This window comes from Lemur catta, chromosome 22 (genome assembly GCF_020740605.2).
Source record: "Lemur catta isolate mLemCat1 chromosome 22, mLemCat1.pri, whole genome shotgun sequence".
Taxonomy (NCBI): Eukaryota; Metazoa; Chordata; class Mammalia; order Primates; family Lemuridae; genus Lemur; species Lemur catta.
In genome coordinates, this window is record NC_059149.1 from 26383625 (window position 1) to 26399348 (window position 15724).

General features: G+C 48.6%; 1 protein-coding gene across 8 annotated transcripts in view; it reads left to right on the forward strand.

Annotated features, from left to right (window-relative positions):
• HMBOX1 (homeobox containing 1) overlaps nucleotides 1-13949 on the forward strand; it is a 128368-nt gene extending 114419 nt beyond the window's left edge. For 6 of the 8 annotated variants that reach the window (XM_045535577.1, XM_045535580.1, XM_045535578.1 and 3 more), the window contains one exon: nucleotides 617-13949. In XM_045535577.1, the coding sequence (XP_045391533.1) occupies nucleotides 617-754 (138 nt within the window). In that variant the 3' untranslated portion in view covers nucleotides 755-13949. The remainder of the gene's footprint in view (nucleotides 1-616) is intronic. The other 2 variants (XR_006730895.1, XR_006730894.1) reach the window with 2 other exon arrangements.
• Nucleotides 13950-15724: the final 1775 nt, after the last annotated feature.

Here is a 15724-nt window from a genome sequence, read left to right on the forward strand (position 1 = left end):
GGCCCTGGCCCGGCTGCCTGCCGCAGGAGAGCTCTCACCTTTCTCCCATGGCCATTTCTGGCAGTGACACTTTTGTCTTCTTGTAATTGAGGATTCTTTTTTTCGTTATTTACAAAAATGCATTTTTAGCTGTCGGTGTCTGTAGTTGTAAGTTTTGTCTAGTTTTTGCATTTCAGTAGAGAGAGACCATGAATTCTAATCTATTTGTAAGAGTAGCAGCCTGGAATTCACTGGCTCACTAGCATGGGCTGTGGAGGTTAGTGCCATATTTGTTACAAACAGAAAGACCCACAAGGTTGGTCCTGTACCGATCACTCCAGGTCTGGTCATCATCACCAGCAGTCTTTCTGATGGAATGAATATCGTTCTCAGCGAGGAAAAACATTTTTAGTGCTTTTTATTTGTTGAATCATAAAAATGTCAACTGAGAGTCTTTGGACATGTATCCATTCAGTGTCTACTTAAATACAACTCACCTTTACCATGAGACCCGCCCCCACTGTTTTGTCTCCTCCCACGAATGTTCTGCCTCCCCTGGCCCCAGCATGCCTTTCTGTGCGCTAGAGAATCGTACCACTCCACCAGTAACATTCGTTTCTTATTTCTGCACATCCAGGATGACAGCACGAGCCATAGTGACCACCAAGACCCCATCTCATTAGCTGTGGAAATGGCAGCAGTCAACCACACTATCTTGGCATTGGCCCGACAAGGAGCCAACGAAATCAAGACAGAGGCCCTGGATGATGACTGATCAGGGAGGTTAAACACGACAAGTTAACTTAGTTTAGATGTAGCACCTTAGCAGACTTTCCTCAGTCCTTAACATGTGTTCTTACAGTATAACTTGCAGTTTCTTGTATGTCAGGTAGCCGTTAGGGTCTTGTTCTGTGAAGATGGCATGGTGCCCTCAGCCTTTGCATATACTCTCTCAGTATTAATTCCCAGTAACTAATAACCAACGAACCAACCTTCCCCTCCCAGCCCCCGAGGCTAGAAAATCTTGCTGCTCCGTCTTAGCATTCCAAGAAAGTGCTTCCAGGTATTTAGATAGCCCTCAGTTCTCAAATCCTAGGCTACATGTGAAATCTTGGGTACCTTAGATTCATGTAACACTAGTCTGTACCCCGTTTTCCTTCCCCAAGACTGACAGGATGCAAGCTGAGGTAGTGTCGCAGGAATGACAGACACCGTTTGGGGAGTATCTACAGAGTCAAAGGAACACTAGAATCCCCACCTCAGCGTGAGGGTAATTGATTTCCAGCTGCAATAAGCCGTGCCTCCTTATAGTCACACCGTGGCTAGATTACACTTCTCTGGGTGCTGTGCTAAGAATGTCAATGGAAAAACTCGATCTCAGATTTTGGTGGTTGTTAACATGCCTGACAGACATCCTTTCCTCTCACAAGCTGTGTGACTTAGTAGATAAAATACTGCCTTCTGCCTTTGGGACCATAATTAAAAACAAACAAAAAAGACAAAAAAACAAAAGTTAAAAAAAAAAAAAAATCCCAGCTTGAGAGCATTGGAAAAAAACCCTGAGCTGAATGTCTAATGGATGCTTAGTCCAGGTCTCAGAACCATGTACATTCCGCGGCACAGTCGCCAGTGCCTGTCTGGAAGAGGTCTGGAGGTTGTCATGGAAGTTGCTTTGCCTCCTGTTGGTGCCCCTTTTCCCCGCTACCAAAAACAGTCTTTCAAGGATGGAGCTAAGGTCAAAAATAAGTGAAAGAACTTAGTCTTTTATCCATTAACTGAAGCCCCCGCCCTCTGGGGGGGGGGTGATAGAGGACATTGTGGGGGGATTGTGCTGTCAACAGAGGCAAAGACTTGCCTGAATAGGAGCAGGAAAAAGCAGGGGACCTTTACCACTTACCTTGTGGCTGTGTGAATACAACAGGACGTGACTGCTTTGGTGTTCTCTTTACTCTGTCCTTGTAGAGGTGTGAAAAGCTATATTGCTACAGGCAATTTACTTAATAATTGGAAGCCATATTGATAATGGATGTGGTAATATTTGTAAAGTTTAATCTACTTTAAGCGGCAGTAACTAATGGAATTTTTTTCCTTGATCACATATGTAGCACTTTTGTTACTTTTTAAAGATATTTATATTTGATAAATCTTTTTTTCATTTTGAGAACTCAAAATACCAAACAGTGAACTTGTGTTATAAAGTCACCCTGTGATCACCTTGTCATCAAGTAGCAAGATGATGAACTATTCATGCATCAAAGAAAATTACATCTGCTGGCCTTGTATGAAAATGATCTCTTGGCATCCTGATTAAATGACACACTGTCACTGTGGGTAAGAGGAAACAGCCTTCCCTGTAGCAGCACAGGGTGCGTCTGAAAGAGGCACAACTGCTGTGTATCTTCTTCGTTCCATCTCTCTGTGTATAATGAAGCCTTGTTTAAAGGGGATCCTGGGGCTGGCTAGTAAGCAGGGCTTCTGTCTTTCTGTCCATTACCTGAAAATAATTACTAAGATAGAAGGAAGGTGCCATTTTCTTACCTCTTCACCCCTCCTCCTCCACCAAATGTATTCAACTTAAAACTATTGAGAGAGAGAGAGACACACTTACTGACCTTCCTTGATTTTCCCTTTCTCATTCGTGACATATTGAATATCCGCTGGTTTCTAGCTGGTCTCCCTCCACGTAAGGCACACGCTGATGCCATCCTCTCCTCATCTGTTAATCCTGCTTATGTAAGTGTGAGGAAAAGTCTTTGAGAGGACATGAAAGTGCCACCTTATATATGTCTGTGACTTTAAAGAGCTATATGCAGGGCCAGGTCCTGCTCTTGTCCGTGGATTTCAGGAGGGAAAAAAATGTATATACTTTTTCCAGCTTCCAAGAATTGAAGTAAAACAGAGCATCATCTCTGTTTCGCTGTATTACTTGAACCAACAAATTCAAGAGTAGCATTTGTTATTCTCAGGAATAACCCCACCCTCCCCCTGCTCATATTCCTTCTTGGTTTATTTGACTTATTTCAATTAGGAGATTGTGATACCTTTCTTTCCTTTTATTTTGCTTTGGAAAAACGTCTTTCCATTTTGGTGGAATTTTTGTCTGCTTATTCTTGGTTGAATCGGAACAAGGAGAGAAAAAAATACACTCTGACAAGCCACATCCATGATTTATTGTAAGGAGATTATTATAATTGATAGCTTCTTTATGGCGGGCTTGCTACTATCATTTGTTCTTGCTGGTCTTTTTAAAGGAACAGACTCAAACTGTTAAGACAGCTGCTGTTTCTAAAGAAATAGAACGATTGCCATAGAAGAGCTAAAGGGTTTCATTGTTTTAAGACCTTTGAGGAGGAAAAAAGGCTTCAGAGAACAAAGGGAGTTCACATCCTTGACGGGCAGTACCAGGCCCGATCTGGCAACTGGTGAAACTGAAAGACCGTTTGCACCAACAGAGGACAGCCTCGTGTTGAACTCAGTGCGAACAGGAGGAACGAGTCTCGCACCTGCAGCCCTTGTCGTCTGGGAAGACTGCTGGCCTACTCTGAAGACCCACTGCCTTACATATAACTTACTTTTCACCAAGGGTAAGACTTGACTTCCGTTGGGTCTAGATTGAAATCTACCATCAGTTTTCTGTTTGTCACCAGGGCCAATTCTGCTATCTCGTCCAGGCCACCTTAGTTCTTGTACTGGCATATGAAGCTGCCACTGTTTCATTTCTGGTATCTTTGGATAGTAAACTTCTTTCTTAAGCTTTTTCAGATTTAGAGATAGTACTAAAATAAAATAGACCTGCTAAGCTGCTCTATTACTGAAGGGAAAGAGCCAGGCTCTTTACCCTTGCCTGCTGTGCTTTCTGGTTGCTCTGTCAGGCTCTTCTTCCTGGTTAAGGAAGACTTTTAAACATCTTTTAAAAGTGGGGTGGGGGGAACTTGCCAACAGATACTCATGTAACTTGTTATTTATTTTTTTGAAGACATTTTAACTGAATTCTTACAGTCAGATGGGTAAGCTTCCCACCCTTTTAAAAACACCTTGCATAGGGAACTTTTTTAAAGATGGTTCATCTTAATGAGATGTGCACCTGTCTGTTGACAATCCTAACGTCAGGTGGTGGCCAGGGGAGGGCAGTACAGTGTGTTCATACCTGTGTGGACCTTCCAGTGCTGTTCAGTACCAAGTAGACATTCTGTTGTGTTAGGGCGCCCCGTATGCAGTCTTCTGCACAATCTCAATCCTTTAAGTGGTTGCTAAGTGCAGTTCCCTTCCACCTCCCTGTGGACGCCAGCCATTCAGTGGGACACCCCCCAGCACGTACATTCCCATGGCCCTTCCCAGGGAGGCAGAGACGATGACACCACCACCACCACCAGTACCTTTCATCCCAGCTCAGTAGATGTGACCACCTAGAAAGACAGGAAGAAAATTATTAATATGAAGTATACAAATCTAGTATAAATCTCCTACTTCCTGGTAGATTTATGATGACAGACAATTCAGTGATCAACAGCACCTATGTTAAATCCAAATATTCAGTTATAGTTTTTACCTCAAAGGGGGATAACTATGAAGAATTCAGTTGTTTCATTTCTCCCTGATTGGCCTTTATCTTTAAGAAATGTTGGCTTTAGAAACTTCTCCCTCGGCTACCATCAGGCACCAGGTATAAATACTTAATCAGGAATCTCCGGCCTTGTCCTCTGTGAACAGCTCCTCTGCCATCTTCCTCTGTCCTCGTCTTGAGTGGATTTCTTTGCTGGAATTTTTTTTTTATCACATGACAGGCAGTAGGTGGGTGTGGTTCATCTCATGACACAAACACTCCTTCCTGTCTTGACCAGCTACGTATTCCACTGACCAGCTGTATCATCTGTGCCCACAACTGTGGAAATAATCCCTTTTTCACAAATGATCCCCAACCCCGTCCTAAAAATGTGAACTTCAAGTCCTTACTCTCTTCAATCTTAAGAAGGGTTTGGTTAGAAGCAGTCTTCCCGTTTAACTCGTGGCTCTGCCTTTTTAAATTGCTTTTTATCTTTTGTTGTTCAGAGAACAACCAGAGTATTTTCTCCCCAGTGAGTCTCAACAGATTCTTAGGCAATAATTTTCCTTATTCTTGATGATCTTACAGTCCTGACCCTCCACATTGTACGTTGGTTTCTGTGTTAATCTCTGTGATTTAAATCTTATGTCAGAGTGGTGATAGATTTTGTCATTTTGTTGTTGTGATTATTGGTAATGTTTTACTACTGTATTCACTGGGGCTGTGTGTTGAGACCAGCCAAATCCATTTATAGCTTTACTGAGCCAGATTTATTTTTCAAGATTTCCCACATGAAAGTTGGGCACATTGTCTTTCAGGGGGTGGGGTATGCACTGGGGCAGGGGTGGGATTACACATACACGCATTCCCTTTTCTGTGTGCTCTTTTAAATAGCAAGGATGTTTACTCAGGATTTGGGGATCAGTTGTCAGCCATAGTGAATTTGGCAAACTGAGCTACATGCCCTGAAAACCCCTCGTTTCTCCGCTCACATCACCAGGAACATCTGCGTTGTCCAGTGTGAGGGCACTGCCGCCTAGTGAGCGTGGCGGGCTTTCCCGGGGAGGCAACTACGAATGGCCAGGTTATCTCTAAGGGTTTCAGGGTAGCTTGCTGTCAAAGGTGGTCTCCTACTCATGCACTCTTGGTTTCAAAGACGACGACGATCACTTAAGTAGAGAGATTTCCTTACCGCTCTCAAGAGAACTACCATACTAAGTTGGGAGGAAAGGCTTTTTGGAGACAAGTCAGTTTTCTGACTGCAGAGACTCCTGTGTCACAAACAGGTATGTTTGGGAAACGCTGTTCTTAATTCTCTTTATGTACAGACTGAAGTGACGAGCCACTGCTCTTGGTGGCTTGCAGGGCCAGTGGTTGACTCACTTACCTCTGAAATGCAACTTTGCTCATATCTGTGTTCCTTCAGAAGCTGGAAGTTTGTAAACTGAAAAGTTTCTGTATTAGCTTAATTATTCTTTCTTGGTAGGGATGAGAACGAGCAGCAAAAAGAAAGCTAACAGTCCAACGAATTTACTCTCCTACAACACTGGTTTTCTTTTGTGATCAAGAGGGGAAGAGATAGGAGAGAAGAGAGTGAGGAAAAGTGGCTGCACTCCCCCTTTCTTACCTCGCTGACTTAGTAGGTGCCTTGGGATGACAAACACGTGTATCTCTGAACTTCGTTACCATTCTTCCTGCGACGCTGGGGGCAGAACTCAGTCTGGTTGATCCAGTCAGGTGAAATCTGGTGTTTTCACACCACTTGACAGTTTCCCACGTGCACGTTGCACCCCATTATCTCACTGGCCAGCGCTGTGTCCACACACAGCAGGATGCATCTGCAAGGGAGCTCTGCCTTTCTCCTCTCCCGATGCCCCTGTTGCGAGGCAGGTTTCAGGATTGGTTGGCCCCCGTCGGGGTCCAAGCCCCTCGGTGCGGCAGGCAGCAGCGCGCACTTGAGCAGTCTTGGGACGCCAGCTCCCTTGACTCCGTTTTCATTTTCCTTTAAATATGAGTGGCTCTACACAGCCATAATTACCTCTCAGATTCACATTGGTGTGCAGTGATCAAACGAAGGTTTGGCTGCATCTTTTCAAATTGTAACCATGGTAATTGAGGGGGGTGGCATAGAATGAATATATAAAAATATAATGGCAATTGTTCCAAATGACTGAGTGTCCTCCTGACATGTAATTAGCTGTTTTAGCAGGATGCAGATTGGCATGGTCATAATTAAAAGGATTTCTGTCCTTTATGTGATTGGAAATGGCAGAGCTCCCCTCCCCTGTTCCCTTTTAGCACCAATGCTCCCGAGAACATTTGGAACAGCAGCTCGGTAAACTAAAATAATGACATGGTACTCATGTTCTCCCCTAAGTGGAAGAGAAGGATTTGGAGTTGTTTCAGCTTCCAAATGGAAGCCTTTGATTATTGTTCCCATTTGACTTCTAAATTATTTGAAGCCTCACTCACATCCTGTTCCTCCTCACTCACATCCTGTTCCTACCTGCTCCACTTTCGGTAGAAACCACAGTCAGAATCCCAAACCTCTGACAGGCCTCCCGGTCACTCCGTCCCACTGGCCAGCCAGCTTGGAGACCTCGCTGGCCTAACCTGAGGACATGTGCTGCTCACCGAGGTCCCTGGGGTTTTCAGATTCTTCCTCGGTTCTTGATGTTTCCATCAGCATCACCATCACAAAGTATTTACCAGACAGGAGTTTTCAGAGTTGAACAGGGTTTTCCTCATTGAACCCCAGGATCCAGACCACAGCATGACAGGAACACAGGCATTAAACAGCCAGGCGGCACGAGGGGAATACTGGTATTCGCAGCGTCCTAAAGTCACTGGAGCGAGAGACGTAGGCTCTCCCAAGCTTTTCTCACGTCAGGTGCCTTTGCTGTCCTGAGTTTTCCCATTGTCCTGCTGTCGCCGTGATCATCTCCTCAGCACTTCCAACTTCTCTCCCACTCCTTCCCTTTCTCTGTCATGCTCCCTGTCCCATCGGGCATCGTGTGGTCTTGGCGCCCTACATGGTCCCCTGCTGTTTTCATCCTGAGGTGTCACACTGGATAGGAGCTGCTGAGTCACCAACTAGTCTTTCTCTAGAATGTGGTTTGTTTTTTCCCCATCACTCACAGAAGTCTTTATTCAATTATACGATCAGGAGTGAGTCTACGAGAATCCTAGCCCCAACGTAGTGCCAACGGGCCTCTTATAAGCCGTTTCATGCCCAGGAGGCTTGTGCTTGTGCTTGTGCTAGGTGAGCCTGGTCCGAGAGCCCTTTCTTTTTTTAGGCCTGGACGCTCCAGGCTTGGCTAGTAGCCACTAAGGAAAATAAAGTTCTGGCTTTTTTTCATATTTTGCTGCTTCTCCTTGTATAAATCTTTCCCCCTCCGCATCTCGGAAACAATCTGAACCTGGCTGAAATGCTAGTTACAACTCGGGTCCAATGGAATGCTGAGATCGGCTGCTTAGTTATAGCTGTCCTCTCCCCTGTCCCCAAACACACACACACCCCTAGAGAATTTAGGGAAAGGTTCTGATGTCTTGGGATTCTTTTATTTTTGTTCCCCTAAAAATACCTACAACGAAATGTATAGTAGTTGGGCTAGGTGAGGAAAAAGATCCTAAAAGGTTTTTTCTTGTGTTTCTCCTGTAAGATCTCAAAGCAACCTCACGCGTGCCCACCCCTTGCACACCTGCATCCAGACGTACCGAGACTGCTTGCTTAGGGAGCCTGTCCGTCTCTGTGACAACGGCAGTGACTGCAGATTCATGACCCCGAAGAGCAGAGTGTCCCTTGTCTCACTTTCCCAGCTGCTGAAAGAGAACCATTTCCATTAGAATTTAGAATCTGTCTTAAGATTAGAGATTCTGAGACCTGCCTAAATGAGTCTGATTCTGTGATTTGTGAGACATGCATTAAAACAGCCAGCACAACGTCCTGATGATCTGCTAACATTCAGAGAAAATAGAATTAGCACCACGGTTAAAACCTTCGGACATAATCTATCTTAGGGATCAAAGTATTAGATGTGCCACTTCAGGGACGGTGCTACCTAGAAAGAGCTGGAGTTAGACACTTCCCTCCCCAGATGTTTTTGGAAGCCACTTGGGTGATTCAGAAAACCCTGCACCACAGCAGCCCCGCCCCCGCCTTGTGAAAAAGGAAACTTACAAAGAAATCCCTGTCTCTTCTCTCCCTTCTAGTAAAAATAATAGCATTTACCCATGAAATAAGTATTTTTTAGAAGCAAACATCATAAATAAATTATTCTTATAAGAAACTAAAGATGCCCCCATTCGAAATCCTATCAAACACACAGACCTCCCCAGCAATCAGAGCTCCTGACGTGGCCACACTGAGCGCGTCTCACCCAGGACTCGCAGACCCGACACCGAGTGAGCAGTACCACCTTCACCACGGCCAGGCAGGGCTCCGGTGGATTCCAAACTGTTTCACTTTATCAAGGGACAGCACTGGGTAGGTCGCGTTGCCACCACCTCTGTGTACTGAATTCCCTCTGACACTGGACCGGCGCTCCCGTGAGGGTCTGGACACCGTAGCCCAGGCTGGGCCCTTCCCCTAGTCTTCCTCCCCGGTCAGTGACAGGGACAGGAGCGTGGTGACGCTCTACAGCTGCATTGGCAAGTGGAAGAAAAGAATGTGGCTGCCTCAGTCTGAGCCCCGAGGGGAACTAGACTTTGCCAGCATTTCTTGCCTGCAGTTCAGTTAGTAAAGGCAGAGAGTATGAAAATCTGTCCTGCCAACTGTTTGCTCTCTATTCAGATCCCACACGTCCTGCTGCGGTCACGGCTTGCTGGTGTTCTGGAGCCGCACAAGCATCTGCCGTGGCTCAGGCCCTAACCTGGCCAGTAAATGGCAGTCGCACAGAGACAATTCCAGATTTGGGCGCAGCAGAGTGAGCTTCCTCAGGGTAGAGGCCGGGGCCTGTCCTGCCGCAGCTCACAGGGAGGTACGGTGACTGCCGGTCAGGGACACTGATCAAGAGACACGGGCTCCCGGCATGACCTCACTCAACTAAAATTCTGTTTCTTCCTTCCTGCCCTTTTCTGCTCCTTTCCTCTCAAAAATAAGTGGTTCTCTAGGGGTTGGTTCTGTCATTGTCTCTTTCCTGACCTGCTCTCGTGGACAGGCATCCTTGAAAAGCCCAAGAGAGTAAAAGCCACCTCGGGAGCAAGGCCACGTCATGAGTGGCCCCCATAATAGGCACGTTGATACCTTAGCTGGCTGATGGGGTTTTATTACCCAACCTCTCTCCCCAAAAAACTGAAAGGAAAAAGGCATGGGTGCCTTTCATCTTGGAATTGGTCCAGATTTTGCACCTCTGCTGGTGGTTGGGGGTCACTGATCCCTGGGGCTGTGGGCTGCGATTCCTGCCTGGGAAGGCAGCTGTCACCAGTGTCTGTGGCCGCAAGTCACAGACCTCGTGCTTCAAGGCCATTTCCTCCTTTCAGGACTTTTTCAACTTCCCTTCAGTTCCAGGCCAGGTCTGAATTTCAGTCTTGTTTGGTGGCTTCTTTTGAGCACAGAAACCTCTCTTTTTGCTTTACTTGAACTAAGAGCCCAGCATAAACTTGTGAGAGTCATTTTTCCACTTCATCATTCACTGGAGCTATTAAACTGGAAAACAGAACGGCGTTAGTGCTGTATTGATGGACACAGCAGGTGCTGCCGATGGCACACGGGACTGTCTTGCGTCGCGTCTGTGCCAGATCCGCGGGGCAAGCGCACGCGTTGCCGGGGTGGGCGGCACGCAGCGGGAGTGCTCGGCCGTGGGCTGCTTTCAAGAAGCATTGTTGTTACGATTTGCCTTGAAAACCACATTCCACTCTGTTAGAATCGGTGTACCCCTCAATCCTGCGTCTGTGAGAATGGGCGCCACAAAACCAAAGTTCGGGGTGGGGGGCGGGTAGAGCTTTTTCTTTGCGAGCATTGGGAGCTCTGGCAAGGCTTCTTACTGCTCTTCAGCTTTGCCGGAACACTCTCTGAAGGGCCTCTTGTGTTCCTAACAGCCTGCTCACAGTGACCCTAGAAAGCACGTCCGCTTGGCGGGGCTGGAACAGGCCCCTGTGGGCCTCCCACACCCACGCTCGCCCACTTCCTTGGGGGGCCGTGGAGCGGGGACCTGGAAAGGCCTCTGCCGGGCTGAGTCCCGTCCCCTGAGCCATCACCACCCTGGTTTCTTCTGACTCACCCTGGCTGCCGGGTGGGACGCTCTCCCTGCCGAGGGTGCCAAGAACGTCACAGTTGCCTCCCCTGGAAGAGCCCACAGCCTTCTCTGATTTCCTCATGGGCTCGCCCTCCCTTCCACGGCCATGGTCATGTTGGATATGCAGTACCTGTCAAGGATAAATTTTTATTTATGTTTTTTAAGTGCCTAAGCAAGTTACAGACCTCTGGAACCTGCCAGAGAGTCGGCCTGTGCCCTGTCCCCTGTCCCTCCCCGCCCTGCACTCGGCTCTCCGGGGCGGGCACAGGGTGGCTGCCCCTCTCCAGCGTCCCTGGCGTTCTGCAGGCAGAACCTCCGCAAGGGCAGGCGAGCGGGAGGGATCTCTTCACGGCCACGTCAGGCTGGCTTTGTCACTGTTTTCCAGTGTTTCTTTTTTTAGAGGTGTTTCTGTTTATGTGGATATGGTCTTGGTTCATAGAGAAGTTTAAGAGTCTGTTTAGCTACATCCCGGTGGCTACTGAGTGTAGGCAGGAGAGCGGGACAGCCTCCGAGCAGCATTCTGTCTCTTGTCAGCTGCAAACGCGTCCAGACCAAGAGGACCAAGCGTCAAACAATCGCAGTTCACACACGTGATGATCCACTCGCGATCGTGAGTCACTGGGGCCTGGCTGCGTGCTGCGTCCTCTCCCCCTAGAAGGAGGGATCAGGGTGTCCGCTCACAAGGGCTCAGAAAGGCTGTCATCAGTAGGGCGTTAAGCAAGATCAAAAGTGTGTTTTTAAAAATGAATGTGAGAGTTATTTGTTTGCTTCTTTTTAAAAGTAATTTAAGTCTGACCTAAATACGGGGCCTTTATTACGTGGTGGGTGTAGGGCAGATTGTTTCGTGACTGCACTCTGTTCCAATCACATCACTAAGCAGCACTCAGATGATTTGCTGGTGCGTTAAAAGGTTTTGCAAAATGGAACAATCCAAACCCAGGCACTTTATTTTCATTAATGATCCAGCATTTTTGTTCGGACAATGCAGTAACCCAAACACCGGGTATTCACATCTGACACTCGGGCAGACTCGCCGGTAGAATTCTGAATTCCGACTTGGGTAGAGCAGGGAGGCGCGTCGAGGACAGTGAGCAGATGGGTGTGCACTGCTGTGGTGACAACGAAAATGAGGCTTTTCCGGAGCACGTAACCCCCACTGGGCTCTGGCAGGGCCTCGTCACTCAGTTCCCAGACGCTCGTCCTCACAGGCTCTACCAGGTGTGCCGTTGTCACCCTGGTTGTCACTGAGAAGCACACAGGCAAGAGTGCCGCGGGCGGGGCTGCAGGGCGGCCCAGTGTCTCCTGCGCTCTGGCAAGAGCAGCGCTGGGAGGTGCCGTTTCTCAAGGGCGTGTTCACTGCGGGGTGGGAGCTAGCTGGCGCAGCAGGATCTGAGATGGAAAGCGAGTTCAGCGGTCGGATAGGTCAGACTCCATGGACCAGATGCCTTGGGATTGCCTACAGTATTTAGCATCTACCAAATGGTCGCGTCCCTGAGACAGGCTGTGTGGGACCCCTGCCGGACGGGCTTGGGGCAGAGCGCCCCTCCCTGCCGTGGCTGTTGTGCGTCTTAGTCTTTGTGTTTCCCTTCGGTGTCTCCTCTGGTCTCTGTCCCCCATCTTGTGCACCATGTGTCCCTGAGGGCGAGTCACACCTGTGTCTGAGTCTGCTGTAAGGTGTTCAGTCTACCTCAAGGGGTCATCATGGTCAGCTCTGCCCACATGGAATCCTCCGTCCATTGCCACACACACTGGAATGTATCCCCCGCCCCTCCAGTAAGCCCTCGACCCCGTCTTTCCTGTAATCACCACAAACTCCTAGTGCAAATTGGATGCTGCTTTAAATGTGAAAACAATTGTTCAAAAGCTATAAAACCTGAATGAAAGCTAAAGCTGAATTTATAAGCCTTGTTGCATATGAGCCAAAAGTGCAAAAAGCTCTATATAATGAACTAACCTGCCACTCGTATAAATATAAATATATATAAATATATTAAAATCAGACTGTTCTACAAAATTGTGTATTTGTATTTTTGTGTACGTACAATTTTCTGCTAAGCAGAAGGAGGATGTAGTATAGGATGCTGTGAGAAGAGATTTGGTTTAATCCTATTTCTTTGTTACTTATTTTTGTTAACATCAGATGCCTGTCTTCGTCTTATATGTGTACGACACTGTTTGCAAAGGTGCAGTATCTCCCTTCCTTGGGTCCAGAGTCCACTACAGAATAAAATCTGGGTTTTAGGGAGTTGGCCGCTCAACACAGATAGTGGGAGGGGACCCGGAGCCGTGGCGGTCCTGAGGGGGGACCTAGGGAGGGAAGCGGCGTCCCCGCTTCAGGCCGGTCGTTGTATCTAGACTTCCTTCTGGGAAGCAAAATCCTACTTCTAGAAATCAGCTTCTAAAACAAAAGCTTATCAGATCTCTCTAAGACAGACTCTCCCCTGGGCCCACCAGGAAGGGACACAGGAGACCTCTGAACTTAGGAACAGGACCTCCTGTTTCTGGGCCAGACGCGTGTCTGGACAGCAGCGGGGACCCTGCCTGGCTGTGGTGCCAGCTCACTGTGCCAGGGCTCGTCTCCCTCCTCCAGTAGTCGCTGCCTTTCTTCCGATCAGGTTACCAAATGCCTCCCTCTGCTGAGCTGCTGACGCCGCACCACCCAGACCTCCAGCCCCAGGTACCTGGAGCATCTCAGAACCCACTTTGCCGGTGCTAAATCACAAGAGGGGGTTAAAGTGGCTGCCACTAGTGGCCAGAAACCAACAAGCAGAGGCCAGGCCGAAAGACACGTTCCGGGTGCCCAGGGGCCGACGGGCGTCCCCCTGCCGCCCGTCCACCTCCCAGCCCCGCGACGGTCCCTCTTGCTGGGACGCTTCCCTAGGGAGAGGGATACTGCACCTTCCCCAGTAGGACTCATATTTATAACAGTGTGTAACGACTGTAGCAAAAGCCCTTGTTTCTAGATGTAAATGGTCCAAGAAACAAGCGCTCTATTGTATTGAATAAATAGTCCGATGAGTCCTGTATCATTGTCTCTCCTATTCTGGATTAGTGCCTTTTGGACAGTAGACTGTTCTGTAATTAAAATGTAGTATACTGCTTTTTTGTACAGTTTTGTTTTAATAAAACTTTTTTTTAATTTGTGTTTATTTTAGTATTGTACCTATTAGAGAATAAAATGTATAACTGAACAAAGACTGACTGGCTGGGATTTCTCTGGATCAGAACAATCATTTGGGAGTTGCCCGACACCACCTATGGAAGGGACAGAAGTGTTCTGAACATCGGTCCCAGGGACACTTGAAAAGGATCATGTCCAGTTACACAGCACCTGGCTGAGGGAGGGAGGGCGCTGCACCCACTCACTGCCCGCCCCTCCAGCCTCTGCTCTGTCCAGATGGCACCAGGAGAGTCCCCAGACTGCACGTTCCCTCACTGTGAGCACCACCCTGCCCACTCACTGCGAGCACCACCCTGCCCACTCACTGCCCCCGCCTCCCGCCGTGCTGTCCCTGAATGGGGCTGAGACCAGCAGGCCCCTAGCACGTACCCACCCACTGCGAACACAGCCCCGACTCACCCTAAATTCCACGCAGCTCCGCGTCTCCATTCCGGGCCACACCCTGAGCCTTATTTTCTTAAGAGTGCTCTCTCCTGGGGCCTCACCTTCAGCAGTAAAAAAACGAAATAATAAAAGCTGAAGCTTCGTTACTTGGTTTTCTTTAAAGGCTTCCCTTTCACATCAATAGACTCTGGAATCCATTAGACTTCTCCGAGAAAAACCTAAGAAGGGCCCTTTTTGTCTTCTCAGCGTACGTAATTAGAATAGACTCTGCAAACTCTTAAGCTGCCCCAAACCCCATGGAAGTTGCCAAGTGGAGGCGGGCGGGCGGGCTGGGAGGTGGGGGGGGGGGCAGGGCCCACACAGAGGACGTCCCCACCCTGTGCTCCTCTTACGTGACCCAAAATTGCTCTTTCTACTGACGCAGTAGAGCCTTCAGTGCCATGCCACACCCAGCCATCCTCCACAGGCACCGGGCCTGGACGTCTCCCCAGCTGCCCCTTCACCAGCTCCCGTGTCCTCTCCGAGCACCTTCTAGGGCCACCTTCCTCAACCCCCTCTGGCTGCGTGCCCCTCCCGTGTGCCCCAGGGCACTGCACGGTCACCTGTCGTGGAACCCACCAGGGTGGCTTGTTTCCATTGGACCACACGCTCCTCGAGGCCAGGCGCTGGATCTGTATGCAAACGTGCGTTGAGGGACAGTGAACGAATGAATTAATGAAATGTGACATCCACTAAAGCCCATTTCAGAGTCTGAGCAACTAGAAACCCCACAGCCTTATGCAAACAAAAGACATCTCATTGAGTTGCAAGAGAGCAGCAGCTTGAAAAATAAGATCTATCCTAGGAGCTAGATCTATTCTACTTTCAGATTCCTGCCTCATTCAGAGCAGGGCAACTCCTGGCTGCCAAATTTCTGTCATTATTTGGCAGCACGTATCTCTGAACTCTTCTGTGCTTATGAATATAAACAAGTCCCGCTGAGATGTGTTCTGATTGATGGCCACCCCAGTTCAGCCCGCCGAGTGGCCGCAGCATTTGCAAGCGTGTTTGGGATCAGACAAGGGCCGAGTGGACGGCTGGCACAGGGAAGAAAGCGAGGCTGCATCCTCGTGGGGATGTACGCCAGCCACCCGTGTCCCTCGCTGGTGCTGGGCTGTGTTCCCTGGCCGTGAGTGGGACTCCACAGGCCTATCAAAGGCAGGCTGCCCATCGTCCCCGGCTCAAAGGCCGGCCTTGCCACCCTCAGCACTGTTCCACACCCACGCTGGGCACAGAGCGGGACAGATGGCAGTGAGGCCCAGGCCCTACCTGCTGGCCACAACCACAATCCTCTCTTCTTGAAACACCTCGTTACGGAAGCTTCCAGTTCTATATAGTGGAAAGAGACAGGGAGGTCCAGTG